This window comes from Rhipicephalus sanguineus, chromosome 3, assembly GCF_013339695.2.
Source record: "Rhipicephalus sanguineus isolate Rsan-2018 chromosome 3, BIME_Rsan_1.4, whole genome shotgun sequence".
In the NCBI taxonomy this organism is placed as follows: domain Eukaryota; kingdom Metazoa; phylum Arthropoda; class Arachnida; order Ixodida; family Ixodidae; genus Rhipicephalus; species Rhipicephalus sanguineus.
In genome coordinates, this window is record NC_051178.1 from 218,497,529 (window position 1) to 218,522,881 (window position 25,353).

Here is a 25,353-nt window from a genome sequence, read left to right on the forward strand (position 1 = left end):
CGCTGGTGGACAGGCGTGAGCTCGTTGGGTCCCAGTCGGCGTGGCTCAGGGCTTCCGTCTCTAACTCGAACAGGGCTTGAGATCATACCCAGCACCTCCACCAGAATTGTAACGAACAATTCAGGTAGTCTTGTGAGAACTATTTATTGAGGGCTAACTTGTCAAAAACAAGAAGCGTTCTCCCTCTTGATCGAGCGGCTCCTCACTTCTTCTTCCTCTCTTTCCTGGTCACAATCTCACGCGATCCGATCGCGTGCGGCGAAGGCGCCGTTGTCCGCTGGGAGGGCGCGCGTAGTTTAAAGACTGTTCCATGGCTTGCATCAATATATATATATATATATATATATATATATATATTGTAAAAGAGAACAGAGACAACGCCCTTGCTGCAGGCCGGCTGTTCTTATTCTCCACTTCATCTTCCTCTACCTCGCTCTCGCCCCCGCGCGCCGGAGCCTCGGTGCCGCTCTTCGTCATCACACTCGGCCATGACTGCAAGCATTGTCGGCTGGGCTGCCGACAATGTTTCTGGTGGGCGGTGCTGGCTGCATCGCGGTGGTCGGTCCGGGCCACGCTGCGACTTGGCTCGTGACTCTGCCATAAGTATGTCTGGTGAGCGGCACTGACTATTTCGGAGTGGCCTGGGTCGGCGATGCTGGAATTTCAGTTGGAAGTTTGCCAAGTATGATTCCGGCGGCCGACACTGGCTATGTCGCAGCGGTCGCAGGTCTCGGGCGTGGTGCAGTCTGGCTTGCAATACTGCCAATGACGATGGCTCTGGTTGACGGCGCTGACTGTATTGTTGTCGTCGCACGTTTACGCTGGCCGTATGCCATTTGCGGTGGCACGTATCATCAACTTTGTCTTCTTCTGGGCTGCCGTCTTGAGTCGGTAAATGATGGCTCGACGAAGGATGCGAACGAGGTCGGACATGTGTGCACCCTGTGCCAAGATTGTGACGGGTGTCCAAAGCCATCTCGATCTCGCTGCCTCTCCCTCCGAACTTGTCGAAGCCCGGTCGACCAGTGATGGATCCCGTGCAAAAAACAACTCCGTCGTGTTCCACTTGGCCTTCACGCAACACAGTGAAAGTCTGAATGAAGTTGTTCCTGTCGTAAATGGGCTCACACGTCAGGGGGCAGGGCTGGCACACATCGGCTTCTTCTGGCTGGGGTGTAGGTTCAGCCATGCTTGGGTACCCGCTTGATGAAACGGACTGACCCTTGGCGGATGTGGCATCATCTATCGATTTGACTTCGTGAAGCGACTTGTCGATGAGCAGTAGGTGAGCGTCTGCGCATTCGGCCAATGACTGCGTTGAAAGCGGACGACCATGCTTTGACGCGACAAGAAGGACCTCTTTCCCAGAATTTGCAGACCGGTCAGGTTTCGCGTAAAGTGAGGGCCGCTTCTCCGACTGTCGCTGGTGCAAAGAGGTCGTAGTGACGTGCTCATACGATGGTGAGCTTCGGTATCGCTTCTCCAATGGCTGTGAACGAGATGTGGTCTCGTGGTCTGTCAGAGACGTTAGTGTGTTAGTTACGGACGCCGAGGCCGTGACCTGAGATGGTGAGCCTGGTCTGAGTTGTGTGGCTGTCCTAGAGTAGGTTGAGACACTGTCTGTAAGTGAGCTGCAATGCGCAGCTGCAGCCTCCTCGAGGTGGTGCCCCTTCAGAGCTCCATCCTCGGTAGCAGTGAGGTTGGACTGGGTGGTGGCAGTGAGGTGGTGATCAATCGGTCCAAAGGCAGCTATGAGCCTGGTGCTCCACTCGGCCCAGGATTGCTGCCGCACGCCTTCGTACCTGTGCCACGCCGCGGCAGCATTCCGAAGGCGGTCAATGGCCACGCACCACTTCTGCTGGTCCGTCCAGCACTCGCGAACTCCGATTGCGTTTACGGTCGCCACCCAGTCGACGGCGTCGTTCTGGAAACCGTGGAACTCCGGTAGTTCGCAGGCAGCCGGTGATGGTGCTACGGTAGGCGAAACTCCGGGGCATGACGACGCCAACCAGTCGAGTTGGTATGAGAGCTCCGTGAGGGCACTCCGCAGCTCTCTGCGGCTCTCGAGTGAGCTCTCTTCATGGTCTTGCGAGGCGGCGGCGGCCAACGCGGCATTGAGCGAGTGCAGTGCTGGCAAGGCGGTAGGACACAGCACGGAGATTGACGCTGCCAAGGCGGTCACCGTGACTTGGAGTCGCGCGATGGTGGCGGAAAGCTCGGCAGCGCTCTCGGGCGATCCGCGCGTGGTGCCTGTGGTAACGTCCGAGGAATAGGACACGACCAGCGTACTCACAGAAGAGGGACCCTTGTCCGAGGGAGCTTGGACAGCACCCCTAAGCGGCTCTGGTGCCGATGGAGTACTGAGTAAGCCGTTGTCGCTGCGGGAAGCGTGGACGGCATTCCCGGGCAACGGTAAGCCGTGTACTGTCTTGGCGGCGCCGGGGTAAGCCTGCCCTTGAGCCACCGAGGAGGCCTGGACGCCGTCCTTGAATGGTGGCACAGGTGCTTCCGGCAGTTGTAGCGAGACGGGCTGCATAAGCGTTCCTTGGAAGGAAGGTCCACAGCGCCGATGAGCCACGAGGACGCACTTACAGTTCATAGTTCGTAGACTGCGCCATTGTAAAAGAGAACAGAGACAACGCCCTTGCTGCAGGCCGGCTGTTCTTATTCTCCACTTCATCTTCCTCTACCTCGCTCTCGCCCCGCGCGCCGGAGCCTCGGTGCCGCTCTTCGTCATCACAATATATATATATATATATATATATATATTTGTAGCGAAGCGTTGGAAGTCTGTAATGGGTCGCCCTCTCGAGCGCTTTCCAGTGGGTCGTCCTTTCGGCTGTTCTCTGACAGCACGCTCCTCGCGCTCAGAGTCCGCGCTCTGTCTTGACTGTCGCCGTTGTGCTTCGTCGACTAGTGCCGTCAATAAACGCCTTTATAATATATATATATATATATATATATATATATATATATATATATATATATATACTGTGAAAGGCAAGAACGACAATGCTGCTCGGCTGCTTGCGCGAGGAGCTGGGCAAACGACGTAGTGAAAGAAGAGGAGGAGCAGAATAAAGAACAGCTGGCCCAGGAACGGGTGCTGTCTCTGTTTCGTTCCTCACAATGGCGCAGCCGCCCGACGGACCTCTGCTTGACGAGCTGCAGTCGCACACAGTGCTACGGAGCAGCCGCACAGTTTCGCGTTCAGCGGCTTCCGCTACAGCGGCTTCGGGCTTCCAGCCCTACCTCGCCGCTGTACCAACTGACCCGTATACAGGCGTCACCACAGCTCCGGTCTTCGACTTCACTGCCTTGCAGGTGGACGCTACCTCAGTCCCAAGGGACGCTGTCCATGCTCCCTCGGACTTTATTTCGCACACCACCGCCCAAGTGACCTCCGCATCGACGCCAGAGGTCAACACTCCTACTTGAAATGCGGCCTGCAGCGACTTCACCATGCTCACGCAGGCAGTCTCTACCATGATGAAGTCCATTGCAGACACCAAAGCATGCATTACAAAAGCCTTGGCACGTTCAGCACTGCCTCCGCGATCTCTGGCCGAACTTCCCGAATTTCGAGGATTTCAAGACAACCCAACGATCTGGCTGCAGACCATCGATGCCTTAGCCCGCCAACATTCTTGGCCTGACGACGTCAAAATGTCTTTCGCCGAGAACCGACTACGCGACTCGGCCAAAGCTTGGCATCGTTACGACCGACATAATGACACCACTTGGACCTCATGGAGTGCAGCCCTAGTGATTGCCTTCCGCCCGCTTTCCTCCACGTATGAATGCGAATGCGATTGCGCCGGCAAGGTCCCACTGAAGATGTCACGACCCAGATTTATGATAAGCTCCAGCTCGTCAACGACTTTGGCATCACGTGGCAGTCTCCAGCTGCGCACCAGTACGAGGTCGACGGAATGTGGGACGCCACTCATGTGGCCATCCTGTCCTCTCAGTTGCCTGAGATCTCACCCACCGTCTTCGCTCACAAGGCTGCGGAACTTCAGCAGAGTACCCGACGCTGCCCTACGTTGGGCAGGCCACAGCAGGCCGGACAGTCCCCACCCACCTCCGCGCGACGGGGTTGCTTTTTGTGCAGACGTACTGGACACAACGCCAAGGAGTGCCGCCAGTCGTCCCAACCCAGGATTCAGTACCAAGCCATTCAAACTGCAGTGTCACCAGTGCGTGTTGAAGGGATCGGCGACTTGTCAGCGCTTGTTGATACCGGCGCTGAACGAACGGCACTGCACTTACGTCACGCTCCCGACGCTATTTCTCCATGACGCAGCCTCCACTCCGCGGACTGGGAGGCAGCGTAATGCCAGTGGGCATGCTCGACTTCTATGTCCCGACGACAGCGGGGACAAAGTTTCTGCCAGCCATTCCTGTCTTCGAGGACCTACCTGGCGACATGATTCTGGGCACAGACTTCCTGCTGTCGGATGACATCCAGATCGCCATCGATCGCGGCCATGTAGAGCTCTGGCCTTCATCAACCGAGTCTGCGGCGACGCCCCTGCCAACGCCGAGAGGTGAGCCGCCGAGTCCGCTAACCGTAAGTTCTATACTGACTCGGCATAACACAATATTCGCCGACACTACGGCAGATCTCCCGGGTACTAAGGTGCCTGTGCATCGAACACCAACGGGGAACCACTCTCCGATATGCGTGCCGTTGAGAAGATACGCTGAAGGAGAGCGCGCTGTTATCGCAGATCAAGTACGCGAAATGCTCTCCGCGGGCATAATTAGGCCTTCGTCAAGTCCGTGGGCAGCATCTGTCATGCTCGTGCGAAACAAAAACGGTTCCATGCGGTTCTGCGTAGACTACAGGCAGCTCAACAAGTGTACGACGCCCGACTCGTACCCATTGCCTCGCATCGAGGACGCCATCGATACAGTTCGCCACTGCAGATCCTTCTCCTCAATCGACTTACGCGCAGGGTACTGACAGATTAGCGTCGCAGAAGAGGATAAGTGCAAGACCGCCTTTCGCACTCCGTCAGGCCTATATGAATTCAATCGCATGCCGTTTGGGCTCAGAACGGCCCCTAGCACATTTCAGCGCGCGATGAATTCCGTACTAGGCTCACTGAAGAACCGAGCCTGCGTGGTCTATTTAGATGACATCCTCGTCGTCGGCGCCACAGAGGATGAACACCTGCGCAATTTAAACGAAGTGTATATACACAGGCTCTACGAGGAGGGGTTCCGCTTAAACCGAGAGAAGTGCCAGTTTGGTCTGTCGAAGATAGCGTACCTTGGACATCAGATTTCCCCTGACGGTATACAGCCACTCCCGGAGCGCATCGCAGCAGTGTCGGAATATCCCACACCAGCCAGCTTGAAGCAAGTGCAGTCGTTTATGGGCATGGCATCTTACCTGCGGAGGTTTATTCCCCACTTCGCTTCGATTGCGGCTCCCCTGAGCCATCTCCTTAAAAAGGACGTCCAGTTTGAATGGGGCGCCGCACAAGAAACTGCTTTTCGGACGCTCACTGCCTGTCCTCCATTGAGTCACTTCAATGATGACTGAAATGCACACCGACGCTAGCCAAGTCGGTCTAGGGGCAGTGCTAGTCCAGCGTGATCCAGACGGCGTCGAGCACATCGTCGCTTATGCAAGCCGGAAACTCTCGGAGACCGAGCGCCACTATCACTCCAATGAGCTGGAATGTCTGGCAGTGGTGCGGAGCGTGGACGATAAATTCCGCCATTATCTGTTCGGACAAACGTTCACCGTGGTAACTGGTAATGCTGCGTTGACTTTGATGTTTTCCAAGCAACAGCTCAAGCATAAGTTTGCTCGGTGGTTATCACGCTCCAAGAGTATCACTATGACTTGCGTCATCGCGCTGGGGTCTTGAACAACATCGCCGATGCCTTGTCACGCAACCCACTCATGCGCGTTGAAGGAAGCAAGAAAAATCACATCTATTTGGCCCAAGCAAACGTGCGCAAAACCCAAGAAGAGGACGAGGACTTGGCGCCAATCATTGCATCTGTAACAGGCACGGAAACAAATCCGTTGTTTGCAATACGCAATGATGTACTGTGCCGTCGTCAGTGGCACCACGACCTCTCGGAAGAACGCTACCTCTTGGCTGTTCCGAAATGTCTGCGTACCGAAATACTACGAGCCATTCATGATGATCCCGAAGGAGGGCACATTGGACAACGAGCCACGCTTCACACGCTGCAAGAACGCTTCTGGTGGCCGAAAATGCAGAGTAATGTGCGCTCTTACGTAGCCAGTTGCGAAGACTGTCAACATTTTAAACGACTGCCGGGGTGTCAGCCTGGACTGTTAACACCTGTTCAAATACCCGATCAGATATTTCATACGGTGGGCATCGATTACATAGGGCCGCTACCCACCACCACTGCTGGAAACCGCTATATCATTGCAGGTGTGGACTATATGTCCAAATACCTAGAAGGGGCAGCCGTACCATCTCTTGCCTCCGTTCATTTAGTCAATTTCCTACAGAGCAGATTTGAATGGAGGCGTGGCTTGCCAAAAATGACTGATATGGACCGTGCTACAACATTTCGTAGCCGGCAACTGCGAACGTACCTTTCCAAGGCTGGTGTACAGCACCGTCACGCATCAGCGTTCCAAGTAGACAAGAAAGAAGAGGCCGATTGGGACGTACACCTTCGGGCTGCTGGCTATGCAGTTAACACGGCGCTGCAGACGTCTACTGGTGTGACACCGTACGAAATCGTATACGGAAAGCTGCCCCAGCTGAAAGCGGTCCTCAGCCTAGACGCTCCTGTAGCGTCACACGCTATGACAGCCGTACAGATGCCTGTCAGAAGATCAGAGCTGCGGCGAGGAAAAGAGCCGCACGAGCAAAAGAAAAACAAAAGCGCTACTGTGACCGCCGCCGGCGCCCTGCCCCGGAATATAGAATTGGAGACGAGGTGTGGGTGCAAAGGGGCGGCAGCTGCCAGGGCAAGAAGTTACGACCGAAGTTCGAGGGGCCCTTCACGATCACCGAACGGTTAGGACAAAATACCTGGCGCCTCAAATCCAAGCTTTGAACTCGATCGGCGGAAAAGGATAAACTTCGCAGTGCATGTGTCACGCTTCAAGAAACGAGTGCGTCGTTTGGACTGAACTGTTCTTTCTTTTTGTTTGCCACGTCCGCAGCGTGGCCGAGTGTGAAAGGCAAGAACGACAATGCGGCTCGGCTGCTTGCGCGAGGAGCTGGGAAAACACCGAAGTGGAAGAAGAGGAGGAGGCAGAAGATAGAACAGCTGGCCGCAAGGAACGGGTGCTGTCTCTGTCTCGTCCCTTACAATATATATATATATATATATATATATATATATATATATATATATATATATATATATATATATATATATATTGTTAAGCGGTTTATTGGACGGGACTCGGCGACAATTCGCTATGGCGACAGTCAAGGCCAAAGCACGGGCTCCGAGAGCGAGCGGCGTTTACAAGAGGACGACCCACTAGGAGCCGCTGGAGAACGCAACCGTTAAAGAGTACCAATTGCTTCGCCACAATTACCCCGGGTACGAAAAGGGAGCCGTCCGGCGACCTAACAGCTCGTCACTATGAGTGGGTCATAGTAGGCCTTGAGGCGCTCCACGTTGACTATGTCGCGCCCTCGACGGCGCATGTCCAAAGCTGGTTCGACGGGTTCGATCAAGTAGTTGACTGGGGATGTGCGCTCGACGACCCGGTATGGGCCTACGTATTTCGGCAGCAGTTTTGAAGAGAGGCCACTTGCAGTGGTAGGGACCGAGAGCCATACGAGCGCTCCAGGGAGGAACGTGGGCTCAGAAGTGGTGGTGCCGTCGCGAATGCTCTTCTGCAGCTCTTGTTCCTGCGTCGTAAATGTCTTGGCAAGCTCGCGACACTCTTCAGCAAGCCTGGCTGTGTCAGAAATAGGCGCACACTCAGATGGATCCGGCCTGTATGGAAGTATCGTGTCGATGGTGTGCGACGGGTGCCTTCCGTACAGTAAGAAGAAGGGTGAAAAACCAGTAGTGCTCTGAGGGGCCGTATTATAGGCGTAGGTGACGAAGGGCAGAATGGCATCCCAATTGGTGTGATCGGCGGCGACGTACATTGACAGCATGTCGCCGAGCGTGCGGTTAAAGCGTTCGGTTAGGCCATTCGTCTGCGGGTGGTAAGCAGTAGTTTTGCGGTGAACAGCATGGCACTCTTTCAGAATGGCTTCCACGACTTCCGATAAGAAGACACGGCCTCGATCGCTGAGAAGCTCTTGGGGTGGACCGTGACGCAGTATGAATCTGTGTAGTAGGAAGGAGGCAACATCGCGCGCTGTAGCTGCTGGGAGGGCGGCGGTTTCGGCGTATCGCGTTAGATGGTCAACAGCGACGATGGCCCAGCGGTTACCAGCCGAAGTCAGAGGAAGTGGTCCATACAAATCGATGCCCACGCGCCCAAACGGACGGTTAGGGCAAGGTAATGGTTGTAGACCTGCTGGCGACACGTGCGTTGCAGGTTTTCGGCGTTGGCAATCGAGGCAGGAGCGAACGAACTTCTGCACGTAGCGGTACATCCCACGCCAGAAGTATCGTTGTCATATGCGGTGGTAAGTTTTGGATACCCCAGCGTGCGCGCATTGCGGGTCAGAGTGGAAGGCTTCGCATATTTCAGAACGCAGACTGCGGGGTATGACTAGTAGCCACTGGCGGCCGTCGGCGTTGTAATTGCGTCGGTGCAGGAGGTCGTCACGAACGGCGAAATGGTGGGCTTGACGACGCAGCGCGCGAGTGGATGGTGTTGCCGACGGATCAGTGAGCAAGTCGATCAGCGAGGTGATCCATTTATCCTTGCGCTGTTCGGTAGCGATGGTGTGAACGTTGATTGAAGCAACAGCCATGTGAGATACTGAGCAGGGGGCATTGTCGTCAGGCAAGGGAGAGCGCGGGAGGGCGTCGGCGTCAGCATGCTGGCGTCCGTTGCGGTACAGCACGCGGATGTCGTAGTCCTGCAGGCGAAGTGCCCAGCGGGCGAGACGGCCTGAGGGATCCTTCAATGACGACAGCCAGCATAGTGCATGATGGTCGGTGACGGCATCAAATGGGCGACCATACAAATAAGGTCGAAACTTTGTAAGGGCCCATATGATCGCCAGGCACACTTTTTCCGTGACTGAGTAATTGGTCTCAGCTCTGGTAAGCGGAAGGCTTGCGTATGCCACGACATATTCGGGGAACCCTGGTTTGCGCTGCGCAAGGACAGCGCCGAGGCCTACACCGCTGGCGTCCGTGTGTACCTCCGTTGGGGCCGTAGGATCGTAGTGGCGTAGGATGGGAGGAGAAGTCAACAAACGACGGAGCTTTGCGAACGCGTCGTCACACTCGGACGACCACGAATTTAGGGGTCCGTTACTTCCAAGGAGCTTCGTCAGCGGCGATATGATGGTGGCAAAGTTTCGTATGAAGCATCGAAAGTACGAACACAGTCCTACGAAACTGCGCAGTTCTTTTACGGTCGTAGGTTTGGGAAATTCGGCCACGGCCCGAAGCTTGGCCGGATCAGGAAGGATTCCATCCTTGGACACGACGTAGCCGAGGATTGTCAGCTGCCGTGCTGCAAATCGGCACTTCTTCAGATTCAGTTGGAGGCCGGCGTTGCGCAAACGCGTCAAAACATGCCGCAGACGTTGGAGATGCGTGGAGAGGTCCGGAGCGAAAACCACGACGTCGTCGAGGTAACACAAGCACGTGTGCCATTTCAAGTTGCGCAGAACGGTGTCCATCATGCGCTCGAACGTCGCGGGCGCATTACACAGACCAAACGGCATGACGTTGAACTCGTACAAGCCGTCGGGCGTGACAAAGGCTGTCTTCGGTCGAGCGTCATCCGCCATGGGTACTTGCCGGTACCCCGAGCGCAAATCAAGAGACGAAAAGAATTCGGCTCCTTGCAGGCTGTCAATCGCGTCGTCGATTCGCGGCAGCGGATAAACATCCTTGCGAGTGATCTTGTTGAGCCGTCGGTAGTCCACACAGAACCGCACGGAACCGTCCTTCTTCGCAACGAGAACGACGGGAGAGGCCCATGGGCTGTCCGAGGGTCGAATAACGTCGCGTCGAAGCATATCGTCGACTTGCTCATTAATGACCCGGCGTTCTGCGGGAGACACGCGATATGGACGTTGCCGCAGTGGTGGTTGGGCGCCGGTGTCGATGCGATGCGTAACAGCGGAAGTGCGGCCGAGAGAAGTTTGCCCAACATCGAAAGAAGAACGAAATTCTTCCAGCAGGCACAGAAGTTGGGAACGCTGGACCGATGTGAGGCCGTCAGCAATGGAGGACCTAAACACATCAGCAGGTGACGAATTGGACGCGGAAACAGCACTGAGCGTACCGGACCTGGGACAGTGCGTGTCATCGGGTGCGTCCATAACTTGTGCGTCTTCGAGGGGTTCCACTCTGCCAAGACATTCCCCTCGCACCAACGTAACAATGTATGGAGATGGGTTGTTAACAAAAATAGCGGTGCTGCCCTGAGTGACCTGGACGGTCGCGAAAGGTACCAGCAAGCCTCTCCTTGTGCAAACGTGGTCAGATGGCGAAATGAGCGCAATGGTGTCGGAGAGACCGGCGCAGTCGACTGACACAGCCGTCGACGAGTTTGGAGGCACTTTGGTATCGTCTTTGACGAGGATCTTGCTCGATACCGATGAAGTGTCTGCCGGCGTCAGATCTGAGAACGGGGAGAGTTCGATTTCGGCCTGTGCGCAATGAATTACGGCGTCGTGGCGGGAGAGAAAATCCCATCCCAGGATGACGTCGTGAGAGCATGCAGCAATTATAATGAACTCGACGTCGTACAAAATGTCCTGAATGACGACGCGAGCTGTGCATATTGCTGTAGGATGAATACTCTGGGAGCTGGCTGTACGGAGAGACATCCCAGAAAGTGGCGTCCTCACTTTTCGTAGTAATCGGCTCAATTTTTGGTCCATAACGGATACGGCGGCTCCAGTGTCGACAAGGGCAGATGCGGGAACACCGTCGACAAACACGTCTATCACGTTCGATGGGCTTCGCTCAGGGCTTTCGCAGTTCGATAGCGTCGCAGCCCTTGCCTCCTGGACTGCGATGACTAGTTTTCCTGGTCGCGAGCGACCGGACGTGGGCGCATCGGCGACAGTGAGCGACGTCGTGGAGACGGAGAGCGCCGAGTAGATGGAGCTTGGCGTGACGTCGGCGACAGAGGCGTAGGTGGGGCGTAAAATGGGCGGTTTGACTGGCTGGTGGCGGGCGACACGACTTGAGGCGGTTGGACGCGATTGCAGTAACGCGCCACGTGGCCGGCGTAACCGCATGCGAAGCATATAGGGTGGTTGTCAGGTGTGCGCCATCGGTTTGCTGGAGCAGGGCCCGCCCATGGCGCAGAACGTGATTGACGGGGTGGCGACTGATATGACTGCATCGTTGGCTGCAGTCGTGGCCTCTGCATGACGTCGGCGTAGGTAGCCGGCACAGCCGCTTCGAAGGACTGATGTCTAGGGGCGGCTTCGGCGTAACTGTGCGGGGCTGCCGCAGGTATTACTGGGGACGTCCTGGCGACAACTTGGGCGTAACTGAGTGGTGCAGGAGCTGGATGGTGCTGGTGGTACTCAGGCATGACCTCCGCGATTTCCTGCTCAGTCGCTCGACGGAGGGGAGGGAGAAGAGTGGTTGACGGCTGTTGAACGTACTGAGGTTGAGCGAAGTCCAGCAGGGAGAACTGGCGCGCAATTTCCTCGCGCACGAATGAATTCACCTCTGCGAGCAAGGCGGAGTGGTCGGATATGGTCGACAAGCCAGCGAGCTCGGCGTCGCGGGATGGAGAGCGACGGGTCATCGACCGCTGCCGGCGCAGCTCCTCGTAGCTCTGGCAGAGCGTGATGACCTCGGCCACTGTGCTGGGGTTTTTGGCGAGCAGCATCGTGAAGGCATCGTCGTCGATGCCTTTCATAATGTGCCTCATCTTGTCAGATTCCGACATGGTGGCGTCGGTTTTCTTACACAAATCGAGGATGTCTTCAATGTAGCTGGTAAAGGTTTCGCCGGCCTGCTGAGCTCGTTCTCGCAAACGCTGTTCGGCCTGCAGCTTACGAACGGCAGGGCGGCCAAACACGTTGATGATGGCGGTCTTGAAGTCGGACCACGTCGTAAAATCGGATGCGTGGTTGTTGTACCACAGGCCGGCCACACCCGCGAGGTAGAAAACCAAGTTGGTCAATTTTCCCGCCTCGTCCCATTTATTCGGGACACTCACGCGTTCATAGATCGCGAGCCAGTCCTCCACGTCGGTCCCATCTGCGCCAGTGAAGACTGGCGCAGATACGAGGGACACCGGGGCATGAGGTCGGTGTAGGCGGAGGCGTCTGCTGGGCGGCGTCTTGTGGCATGGTAGCTGGTAGGGTACGGGATCGAAGCTCCAGAGGCATCGAATGGGAGCACAGCACTCTCCACCAATTTGTTAAGCGGTTTATTGGACGGGACTCGGCGACAATTCGCTATGGCGACAGTCAAGGCCAAAGCACGGGCTCCGAGAGCGAGCGGCGTTTACAAGAGGACGACCCACTAGGAGCCGCTGGAGAACGCAACCGTTAAAGAGTACCAATTGCTTCGAATCAATATATATATATATATATATATATATATATATATATATATATATATATATATATATATATATATATATATATATATATATATATATATATATATATATATATATATATTGCTACGGTATGAGCTGGGTTAGGGTATGAGCCACGAGAGAAGCAGAAGAGGAGGTTCAGCTGCTTCTACTTTGCCACGGAGTCCCCAAATCACTACTTCGGACACGAAGCGATCCCACGTCGTGAGGATGTCCTCATGGTTCTCATACCATGTTAGTGCCGTGTCCGTCAAGAAAAACACCACGTTAGTCAGCTGAGTTGCCGCGTCCCAACGGTAGTAATTGCTCACCCGTTCGTAGTGTGTGAGCCACTCGTCCGCGTCCTCGCCAGATTTGCCTCCGAAGGTACGAGGCTCTATCAGATGCTGACGCTGCCAAGGGCCAGCTGCGACCGAAGCAGGTAGCAAAGGTGCTGCTGGAACTGGTGCTGTGGCTGCAGCTGCGTAGTTCCGGGTTCCGTCTTCACCGCGAGACATGTCGACCTCCAGTGGTAACGGGGGAAGTCCAGCAATGCGGTGGCTTCAGCGTAGATCAGGCGGTTGCAGAACCGTGTTGTTTGATTCGACACTCCGCACCTCCACCACAAAACTGTTACGGCTCGATTGGGGTTAAGTGTGTTTATTTACAGATGAAGTCAGGCAATGATAGGTGGTGATGGCGTCCATAAGTAGAAGCAGCTGAACCTCCTCCTCTTCTTCTCTCGTGGCTCATACCCTGACCCGGCTCATACCGTAGCACTATATATATAGTCGTGAGAAAGGTCAGGCTCTGACCGAAACGTCGACGTAATAGATGAAGTTTTCTTGAAGTGCCACCTATGAGAATTGCAACTATATATATATATATATATATATATATATATATATATATATATATATGTGTGTGTGTGTAACGTTACAAAACAGAGACGCGTCGTGGTTCACTTGCCATGCATTTATTCTAATGCACGCGCACCTCTTCTTCGTCGCCTTCTCCTACCATCGCCTTGTTCATACGTTACACTTTTCCCCCTCCCCCCGAGAAAGTCGCAGTTCAGAAGGTACAAAATAACGCCGCAGTTTGCTAACATGAACAATATCAGAGTTTCTACCTAAAGGAAACACAGAGCGGTTGATCTCGTAGTTCACTGGTGAGACCTTGCGTAGAATCTTGTAAGGACCTTCCATGATGGAACTCAGTTTGCCGTTGTTGGGATGCCATGGTGTCTCGTAAAGGACAAAGTCACCGACTTGGAACTCAATCGGGAGAAATTTCCTATCATAGACGACTTTGTTCTTATTGTGGTAGGCGATGGAATTGTTAACCGCAGCTTTCCGCGCTTCTTCAACAGTTTCTTCTCGTTGTTCCAGAATAGTTGGATACGATGGAATTCCATACATCAGGAATGAAGGTGCGTAGCCGGTAACTTCGTGGGGCGTTCTGTTGTACTCGTCTATTACTTCCGAGAGCAGTTTTGTCCAACACTTCTGTGGCTCGTCATTGATCTTACATTTAAGTCTGGTTACAATGGTCTGGTTTGTCCGCTCATTCATACCATTGCATTGCGGATGATGAGATGAAGTGAAGAGTTGATGTATTCGGTTGTGCTTTAGGAACTGCTTAAATTTTCCTGCAGTGAATCCCGTTCCACGATCTGAAAGGAACTTCCTTGATTTTCCCGCAGCAAAAATGGTTTTCAGGCATGAGATGTAGGCGTCACTGTTTTCACTTTTATGAGCGAACGCCCATACGTAGCGAGTAGCATGATCAATAACCAAATGGATAAACTTTTTTGATGAGCCGTATCCAGAAAATCCTCCAATGGTGTCCATTGCGAAGAGGTCAAAAGGCTCTTCAGCTGGAGGCAGTGATTCAAGTGTCCCGTACTTCTTTGTTTTCGTCTTCTTGCATCTCTGGCATGTATCGCAATGCCGAATATAGGTGGCAACATCGGTTACCATATCCGGCCAATAGTATTGTGGAGACAGGAGTGACAGTGTCTTCTTCACTCCGACATGCCCGAAATGTTGATGTGCGTTCTTAAGAATGGTAGGGCGCAGTTCATGTGGCACATATATCTTCCTTAGTCCTTTTCTTTTGACGATGACTATGTTGTTTTCCAATGAATACGGTCCTCTTGGGTGCTCATTGGCGCATCGTTGAAGTTCGTCGTGTGACAGAAGTTGAACTATGGGGGCTCTGGAGAGTGTATCCGCTTCTACGTTGCCTACGCCTTTTTGATGTTTGATGTTGACTTCATACATTGACAGCTTTAAAGACCACCGGAAGAGACGACCTTGAGGATTCTTAACATTCTTCAACCACTGAAGTGCAGAGTGATCCGTTACGACAGTGAATGGCTTTCCGTGAAGGTAGCAATGCCATTTATCAATGGCATCTATAATGGCAAGGCATTCTCTCTCTGTAATAGCATAGTTCATCTCATGCTTCAGTAGTTTGCGGGAATAATAGGCAATGGGATGTTCCTTGCCTTTGTCGTCAGGCTGCTTCAGCACTGCACCAATGCCTTCGGCAGACGCGTCACAGTACACAGTACATGGTATAGAAGGATCGTATATGCGAAGCACCGGTTCTTCAGTCATTCGCTCCTTCAGTTCCCGAAAGGCTTGCTCGCATGCTTCTGTCCACGACCACTTGCTGCCTTTGCAGAGTAGCTTCGTGAGGGGAAGAGCGATATCGCTGAAATGAGGGATGTACTGTCTGTAAGTGTTTACAGTGCCCAGGAAACGCTGGAGATCTTTCTCTCGTTTAGGTGTCGGAAATATGAGTATTGCAGCCACGTTACTTTGCTTAGGTGTCACTATTCCATGTGAAATCTTGTGGCCCAAGTATTCAATGCTGGATCTTGCAAACTGGCACTTTTTTCGTTTTAGTCTTACGTTCTCGGTTTTAAGAGCTTTCAATAAAGCCTCAAGGTGTCGTATATGATCGTCAAATGTCTCCGGGTATACGACCACATCGTCAAAGTAGTTGTTAACATTAGTGAGCTGATGTTTGGCTATTATTGATTTCATGGCTCTTTCAAATGTAGCCGGAGCGTTCTTTAACCCGAACGGCATTACCAACCACTCATAATGACCATTAGCCGTGACAAACGCAGTTTTCTGAACGTCATCGGGATGCATTCGGACATGCCAGTATCCTGACGTTACATCCAACGTAGTGAAAAACTCCGCCTTTCCCAAGTGGTCAAGAATATCATCTACACGTGGAATTGGTTGATAGTCGGGTACCGTTATGGCGTTGAGCTTGCGGTAGTCAATACATAGCCGAGTACGTCCTTCGCCCTTCTTTTCCGCTAAGATGATCGGTGCGGCGTAGGGGGACAACGAAGGCCTCACAACCCCTTGCTTAATGAGGGCGTCAACTTGTTTGTTAATCTCCGCTTTGTCTGCCTGTGAACATCTGTATGGTGCTCGATGAATTGGGACAGCATTGGTAAGTGCGATCCTATGCTGCTCAGTAGTGATGCATCCAATATCTGTTTGGGATTTCGAAAAGATCTCGTCATACTTGTTTAAAAGAGAGTCGAGCACTGCAGATTCACGCTCTGATAAGTTTTCCGAAGTCAGGGTGTTCATCAGCGGGGCTTCAATGGTTTGCTTTTCATTATGATCCGGTAGGTTCAAATTTTGATGTCCTTGCGTCACTGACTTGTTTTCCAAATTTACAGAAAGATTGAAGTACGAAGCGCTGTCTAGGCCAAGAATTAATTGCGTTCTCATGCCTCGCAGAACGTGTACATAAACTTTCTTTGTTACATTCCCAATTTGCAAGTGAATGTTTACGCGACCCAAAGTTCGAATGCTTGAAGTAACTTGCTGGACAGCGATGCTTGAGTCTCTCATCAACTGAAGTTTGAGCTGTTTGTACACATCCTCACTGATACAAGTAATGGTTGCTCCTGTATCAAGAATTGCAGTTACTGACCTTCCGTTGATGAGAGCTTTGAAGCGTATTAATGAAACTCTGGGTCGCTCTCCTCGTTTCCCGGTCTAGTCTCAATAGCGGACACGTTGCCGCGGCGCGGACATTCGTTGTGCCAATGAAACTGCCGTGGGAAGCCAGCAGCTGAGCAATATCTACATTCGTTTTGTGGGGCACGCGGTCGAGAAGTCAACGTTGGCTGCTGCGGTTTGCTGAAGAGACGTGAAGCTCCTGATGTAGTGCCAGGATTACGAGCAAAAGAAACTCCTCTCACCCGTTTTAAGGATGTCTCGACCCGTTGAGCAGCGGCGAGCCACTCTGATGACGAGGTGAAAGACAGTCCGGCGAGCGCTAGTTCCACATCAGGAGGAACACCGTCAGTCAGTCCAGAAATGATGTGGCACTCTTTAAGGTCGGCCAAGGAGCCCAGTCGTTTTTTCTCGTCGTAGTAGTCCTTGATGGTCTGCCCTCCTTTCAGCCGGTAGTGAATGAAGAGACGGAAGGCATCTCCGTCGGTCGTAGCAAAGCGGTTTTGCATGCCGCTCTTGATATCGTCCCATGTCTCGCCTTTGCCGAAAATCTCTGTTAGGTACCACTTGAACGCTTCCCCTTCGATGTATTCGCTGAACTGACTGACCCGATCGCTGTGTGTCCACGATGCCTCGACCGCCTTCGTATCGAAAAGAAGAAGCCACTTGTCGACGGGGACGTCTTCTGGTGTTCCCTTGTACTTCGGTATGTTGAGCGGAGGCTTCGGCTTAGCCATGGCAGGTTGATGAGGTCGATCCTGTCGACTTGTGTAACGTTACAAAACAGAGACGCGTCGTGGTTCACTTGCCATGCATTTATTCTAATGCACGCGCACCTCTTCTTCGTCGCCTTCTCCTACCATCGCCTTGTTCATACGTTACATATATATATATATATATATATATATATATATATATATATATATATATATATATATATATATATATATATATATATATATATATCAATTTGATCACATTTGATCACATATATATATATATATATATATATATATATATATCATATATATCAATTTGATCACATTGCCCTGCTAAGAACTGTCAAGAAATTTGCAAGCCACTTCTAATGAATATATATTTCCGCAGCCTTTTCGACAAAGTTACGAGTTGAGCGTCACTATATTTGTAGAACCCGCTAGTATCAAGCATCTGAAGCTGAATTACTTTTCGGCACAGTATCATGTATCGGACATCATGAAAAAGATTCAAGATCTTTAAGGAAGAACATGAACGTATACGTATAAAGAACATGAACGTCTATTTTGTCAGATGTTTCAAATAAATACCTGTCTAGAATTTTCAGCTGAGAAAACTCAACGATGCTGAAGAAATGTCACAGAAATCAATATGTTAAAATAACAAACGATGCATTCATTACACGCTCATAAGTATAACAACCACTCTTTCACACATTCAGCGCCATATAATGTTGCTACGTGCATTGTGGAATATTCTCTCAGACACAAAGCAAAAAGTTAGTCCTGGAAAAAAAAAAGCCACGAGCTCGGCACGTACACGGAAACTTCAGTGGCTGTTTAACCAGATTACGTGAACGGACTCAATTGAATGCATGATATGTCATGACTGCGATAGATGAGATAGAAAAAATTTCACCATCTCCCACTAAAGGGAACCATGTGGGAAGGAGCGCATGGGTCGACTTAAAGTTCCGTTCATCAAGTGCACCTTGCCCGTTGTGAACACGTCCTTGCATGTGGAGCACACTATGAATTCACTGTAGTTGAATCAGAGGCTGGGTCCGAGCTAGTTTTTACAGTGACATTATGAAACCGTTAAGCGGACAAAGGCGGGAACAAGAAGCGCTTTGTGTGTCGTCTTCTTGTTCCCATCTTTGTGCGCTTAACGGTTTCGTAATGTCACTGTAGTTGCTGTTGCTGTTACTCGTCCCAAACTCTTGTTGGAGCACGCCACGCGGGTTCATCGCGCGCCTGCAGAATCTCGTTCCCCGACGCCATCACGTGACTGCTGAGAGAGTGTAAGGGGGAGAGGCCACAGCGTCTTACCCAGCCCCATTACACAGGCCCGAACGCGCTAGCGCGTGCCAGCACACGTGGTTTTGTCTGCGTTACGCCAAGCTAGGACAGCATACGGCAGCCCGGGCCCCTAAAGTGCTCGGCACCTATCATCATCAAGGCGGTCGAAGAACAAGACGAAGAAGACTTCTCCTTGGCGCGAGCGCGCGCTCAGATGACTATGCCATGTGGGACGGTCGCCAGTGGAACTACGGAAACAGACCAGCGCAAAAGCTGCTTCGCATCTAAAACTTGGGCTCGAGTGAGAATCGAAGACAGGCCGTCTGCATGGCAAGCAGGTGTTCTACCACAGCGCTATACTATTGCTTGAAATCGCTTCGAAAAAAAAAAAAAACACTGTGTGAATGTCATATTGGAAGAAGCCTCCTTAACGCATGTAATATTGCGTGGCAGAAGCGTAGAATCACGCCAAGCGTCAAAACGTCTTAATTGCGCAAATAGAGGTTCTTTCAAAGGCTCATCCATTACAAAGCGCTCAGACATATTTTATCATCATGAGCTGCAAAAGCGTCAAAAAGTGAGCAGCTGCGTAGGTTCGCGTGTTGCCTTACGGATGCGTAGTGGGCCATTCGCTGATTCGCAAAAGGAAGAATTGTGGCGTAGTGGGCACTTAATAACTGTACTTGCAGTAGCCATTCTATGATAGTTTTAAGCGGCCAATGTTACGAGCACGATCGTTCGTTTCCTTACGGCACGGTTGAGGCATGCACCGCGAACAGGCTGGCAATTGAGAAGGCAATGCGCACGAGGCCCGATTACGCTATCGCGTTCTACTCCTGCAGACGACGCTCAAGCGAGTGAAAAGGAGGGGAAGCGCCCTGCCATAACTGTGTCTAGTTTTTCTGGTAGCGTGGGGACGCAGAAGATAGCCTGGGATATTTGCTTTCGTATGGCCTGCAAGACACCTGTGAAGAAGAAAAAGCCGATTGATCCTTCTGCGGTACTCTGAAAGTGCTCTGTGTGCCACGGTTTCAAGGGACAACTACTACTACTACTACTACTACTACTACTACTACTACTACTACTACTACTACTACTACTACTACTACTGCTGCTATTACTATTACTGGATCTTTTGCGTTGCATGGTACATTCCCGCGTTATCTCGGCCAGTGTCAGCTCTGCGCTGAGAAATTTAGGTGTGGATATATGCCACAAGCAGAGCCCTTTGCTGGCTTGTCTTGGATTAGAGTGTGGTCTCTCGTTCATCTTTGATATGTCGCAGATAGGCTCTGTCTTCGTCGAGCAGTCCACGCTTTCGTGCCGGGCACCGCGTAATCCGCGGTGGGAGCCGAATATTCATCGCATGGAAAGCCCCTGCGCCTCCGCTGTCGAGGTAGTAGTCTTGACCGGTTATCGTGGGGACTGCCGCGGCGATCGCGTCTCGGCGAGTAGTCGTCCGCGTAGCAGGTGTCCTGCCGAAGCGCTTCTGCGTGGCTCTTGTGTACGGCCTGCGTGATACTGGGCGCTCACATTTCTGCGAATGTCTCCCCACAACAGGGATCGAGTGTCGTATCGCAGAAGAACCCTGGGGATTAAACCTCAGGCTGTCTCTCTGTGATATGTTCCTTGTATCTGTATGCAGCATTTTTCAGACAGGTCGTTGTTTGAACGATCGTTTGAGCGAACACCGGGCAGCTGTCAGTGCTCAAGTGGCTGATGGCCATCCGGCTGACCATCGCTGAAGGTGCGTGTGCTCCGCGCAGTTCCTCTGGGCTGGTGTTCTTGGGCGGCTATAGAGGGAAATGCTTGAAGCGTGTTGCATAAGCTGATGGTAGGTGTGTAAGTGCTCCGTCACTGGCTCTCACCGACAAACTGTACGCATATCTTCAAAGAAATATGCGCATTCAACTGTTTAGTTATATGTGATATGCCTAGGTTGAACCTCTTAAAAGCTTAATGGTAAATATAAGGGGTGTCTTTAGAGTGATTTTTCTCCCTGTTGAGCCGTTTTCTGTGCATCATGTGAACTGTATATTTTTCTGTGTGTAAATTCTCAGTTGAAGCCTAGCGCTGCGTCCTGTCTGTTTTCTATGCCTCGTCATTCATCCTTTTATTGCGATAGCAATTATATGGACACTCTTGACGTAATTTTGCCGTCGCCGTCATGTTCCGTATAAAGTCTAAATAGATAACATCTCCCCGCCCACCCTATGTTCTAACCACGCGTAAAAGCGCGTGAGCGGGGGAGACGAACGTGGCTGAAGCGGAGATGAAACGACCCGACCCATCTCCGCGCGGGGGGAGCATGCGATAACATCATCCCGGGTGCGAGGCCTGCGGCCGACTGCTGCTCAAGAAGCAAGGAAACGCCCCACCCTTCTTGAAGGAGCATGAAGGGAGGCGGGGGGGGGGGGTAGATATGTTGCATGAGCAGCTACTGTGAACTTTGATTATAAGGGAGCGGTCGTGATCGGTGGCGCGCGCTATCTCGGCAGGCATCAGCAGACGGCTCGTATACACTTCTACGTGCTGTGCTATCAACGCAGAGAGACTGTGTGAAAACCGCTTCTCTTCCTGGAGCGGCTGTATTCCCTTACACCAGCGTTTTGTAGAGTTGCGCGAGACCGGATCCAAAGGTTAGCTGCCAGCCTTACTTCGTATAACATTACAATTTGTTGATACCGCATTCATTGCGTCGCTCTTGCGCTGAAACTACGAATTTTTTAGCATCAATTAGATAAGCCTCAAGTCAATCACACATACCAACAAGCCCAACTATCATCCCTAATACTGCGGTGCAACGTTTTTGGGCGTGTTGGTTCATAGTTAAATGTACAGTAACAGCGTAAACAAGGGGCCACGGAAGAAGCACTACACACAAGCGCTGCGTGTGTGGTGCCTCAATTCAGGGGACCGCCTAATAAAGAACTCTGCTCACGGCTATGCCCAGGTAACATGAAGTCCGTCTTTCTTTTCGGTGTCACTATGAAGCACACAAACGAGACGCATGAAGACAATGCAATACAAACAGCATTAAAACAAGCACGATCGCTCACATACAACATTTTTCCTGTCATTCGTCGGCGTGGTTAATCATCGGTATATATACTCTCTTCATCCCAACAATGTCGCACCAACTACCCCAACGGTTCACGCTTCTGTAGACGTGCAACAGTTTTTCGTGCTGCGCTTGCTTATAATGACCCATCAAAACGCCCAAACTACCATGCTAAAATCAAGTGCATCGACACTCGTTAAGGTCTATGTCTCACGAGTCTAGAAGTTTTCGAGATTTGGAAAGACCTGAGGATACTTCGCGAGGTGGGTGTTGGCGTCAACAGGAATGATGCAAAAAAATGCTTTAAATGTCGGTCAAAAGTCATGTGATACTCAAGTGTGTGTGTGTGTGTGTGTGTGTGTCTGTGCAGTCGGTGTACCAAAAGTCACATGACTGCAATGTAACATGACGCCATCTGTAGCGACACAGATAGTTAAAAGTAGTGACGTCATCGTCACGTCATTATAACGTAATCGCATGACATCGTGCGTGGTCAAAGGCGAGCCGATCCCGGGGGCAGTGGGAAACCACGTTAGTTGCAGCAATCTTTGAGGGGGGATCAATACAAAAGAATCAGAAGCCCCGGTGTGGGTACGAGCCATATATGAGGGCACAACAGCAGCAAAGACGCCTTCCAGTCGTCTCAGGCAAATTTATATAAGACTCTGCGAGTTCCAGATGTTGTTCCTCTCGATTCCCGATAAGTACAGACGAGATGTCGCTGGCGACTATGCACTCATGTGTTTTTACCCACTCATTTGCACTGACTTCGTTGTTACTTGCATGGAGGAGTGAGCGTCAACGCCGTTCATCCTGGCGCAGTCAACACCGGAATAGCCGGAGGAGGAAGGCTGATCGCTTACCTTTTCCGGATCCTCGTCAATTTCTACGGCAGGGTATGGATGACCTCTTTTGCCTGAAACTAACTCGAATGCGAGCTCTGAAACTAACTCGAATGCCGTGTGGGAGGATAAGAAGCAAAGGTAATCGATAGAGGAACGGGGAAGTCGTCCTTAGGATCTGGTCATCCTGAGGACCACAACTCTTGAGGCAAGCCATGGCTTCTGCCGCTGCGCTTGCATACTGTTTGTGTTTGTTGCTCTATGTGTATGCCTTGCTCCTTTCGCCGCAGATAATTTCCTGTAAACCAGCGTTTCAACTCGAATGGAACCTATGCAATTTTCAAAAAAGGTTTAGTTCAAGCGCCTTAATTGATGTGCTGCTTTAGCGGCATGTGTCCGAAGTGTAGAAATGGTGATGAGTGAGACTTAAGCGGCCTGATGCAATGCAAGGCGAACGTGCAACGAAAGCCCGAGAACACCGCAAGAACAAAAAGCTGTAATTCCGGCCCTCTTCGCGGCCGCGGATAAGGTGCCGGTTTTCTGTTCTGCGGCGTAGCTGCTCAAGTGAGCTATAGACAATTCTAGCTGGAACAAAACTTCGTTCTTAGTGAAATGTAAAGTAACAGCGCAAACAAACCGCCACAGAAGAGGCGCACAAGCGTTGACATCTGGGCATAGTGCCTAAAAAGATGGTTGATCCCTCTGTCATATGAATCCGTATAACACGAAAGTGATACGTGTCGTCACAGAAGTAGTTGATTGCTTTAGTGCATTGGTATATCAGAGCTTGTGTAATGTCTGTTGTTGTTTGGCAGATGTAGCACCGCCTGATGTGGATGAACTCACGTTGACGCCTAGTGGCACATCGCCGTACCGACGACTAACGCCCATGATCATGATTTAACCCTTGCGGTAGCTGAAGTTCTTAACACATATGTGGACACCGCGCAAATACCTGAATGTCCAACGAGACTGAATGTACAACGAGACGGAATGTCCAACGAGACGGAATGTCCAACCGAGACGGAATGTCCAATTTAGAAGAGATAAACGCGCGCTAGTTTGAAATTTCTCAGATAACTGATTCATTGGGTTAAGATAGCCTAACGCAAGATCACATTTTCTTTTGTGTGCTTTGCAAATATTGACTGTCTGTGGCGTCGTATTGTTGTTTCCGTATTCGCTTTACTGCATTTATCGTAACTTCAACTTTTGTTAGTTTTATTTCTATTTTCTATTTTTAGTTTTCATATCTATGTTGAATATGTTACTTTATTGCTTTATTTTGTTTGTTTGCATAATTTGCTGTTCCTGTTTATCGCTGTCATAAATCGGACATCACAGCCCCTCAAAGGATTCCGAGAGAGGGCGCTCCCTCGTCCACTTTGTGCGGTATCTATGTGCGTTCAGACCCTGAGAGTGCCCCTCGTAACTAAGGCGGCGAGTGTGAAACACTTTTTTTGCCAGAAAGCGTCACGAGGCAGGACGAAGCCCTGGCTATGAAATTGCGAAAGGAGAATTGCTCGAGGAGCTCACTTATTTGTTAGAAAAGCAATAGCCATTTAAGCCAAATAAAACACTGGGGACATTATTTGTTGCTTTTTTAACGGCAATGTAATAATTGTAACCCATATTGTCCTTTCAGTTTAGGTCATATTCGTTACACTACAGTTAAAAAATAACAACAAATAACGCACATGATGCTTTTCTTGGCTTGATTGTTGGCTTTCTATGAGCCCGTCGAACAATTATTCTTTCCTCCTAAAGAATGTGGGTCGAAGAAACTAGGGAGGAAGTTTCCCTTTAAAATTAAATTCTTGGGTTTTACGCGTCAGAACCACGAAATGATTATGAAGCATGCTGGAGTGTAGGATGTCAGTTTTAGTTTTGACTACCTTGAGAAAAACATGTCATGGCATTTCGGCTACAAGAGAACTGCGGGCCGGTCTAGGAAAGGCTAGGCCGTTAAAAACGTGGTGTCACCAAATTTTGAGGCTATAAAATGCCTACTGTAGGCTTCCTCTGTAAGCAAGGACGCTCAGCACGAAGTGTTGCACGCAGCAAACGTTTAGAATATATTTTAATTCGCTTCCATAGTCTGAATAAATGCTCATTCTACGATCGAGACCAATCACTAGCGCGACTGACACCGACGTCACTGTATAGGAAGCGTAACGAAAGTTTTAGTGACGTCACACCACATTAGAGTGACGTGCAATGAGCGGTGACCTATACAGCTCCACTGCACCGGGCCAGTCAAGAAAGCATCAGGCCATCGGCTGCGAACTGCTCATTTTTTCTGAGCTTATCGCCGAAGTAGCCAAACCTGCTCGCGTTTTACAAAGTGCTTCGCGTGAATAATTTTTCATTACAACACATAGCATACAGGTAATCGTTGGCGACAATAAAACCGTTTTTATGATGTTTAAAATCACCTGAGGACTTTTCAGAATCGGCCTGAACACGAGCTTTTCTATTACTCTTCCAATCACATCAATATTAGTGCCGTGAAACTCAAGCGAAAAAAAGAAAACTGGGTCGGGAACAGACTTCTACGCGTTACAGTGAAAGAACGTCAGCGATTACAATTACATTTTTAAAGACGACAGTCTTTCTTGGGGAACTTAAACGCAGAAATCTTGGTCGGTCCGTCTGTCTTTCTTTCTGTTTGTCTGTCTGTCACCCGATTCAACCAATTCAACCAGCCGGCCAAAATTTCACCACTTTCTGAACGCCCAGCCATTTTGAACTGGTACGGCCGTTCATACTTGTG

General features: G+C 51.0%; 1 protein-coding gene across 1 annotated transcript in view; it reads left to right on the forward strand.

Annotated features, from left to right (window-relative positions):
- Positions 1-25,353, forward strand: part of LOC119386307 (retinol dehydrogenase 12) — a 282,881-nt gene that overhangs the window by 217,930 nt on the left and 39,598 nt on the right. The window contains exon 5 of the mRNA XM_049414301.1: positions 22,528-22,634. Within this exon, the coding sequence (XP_049270258.1) occupies positions 22,528-22,634 (107 nt within the window). The remainder of the gene's footprint in view (positions 1-22,527; positions 22,635-25,353) is intronic.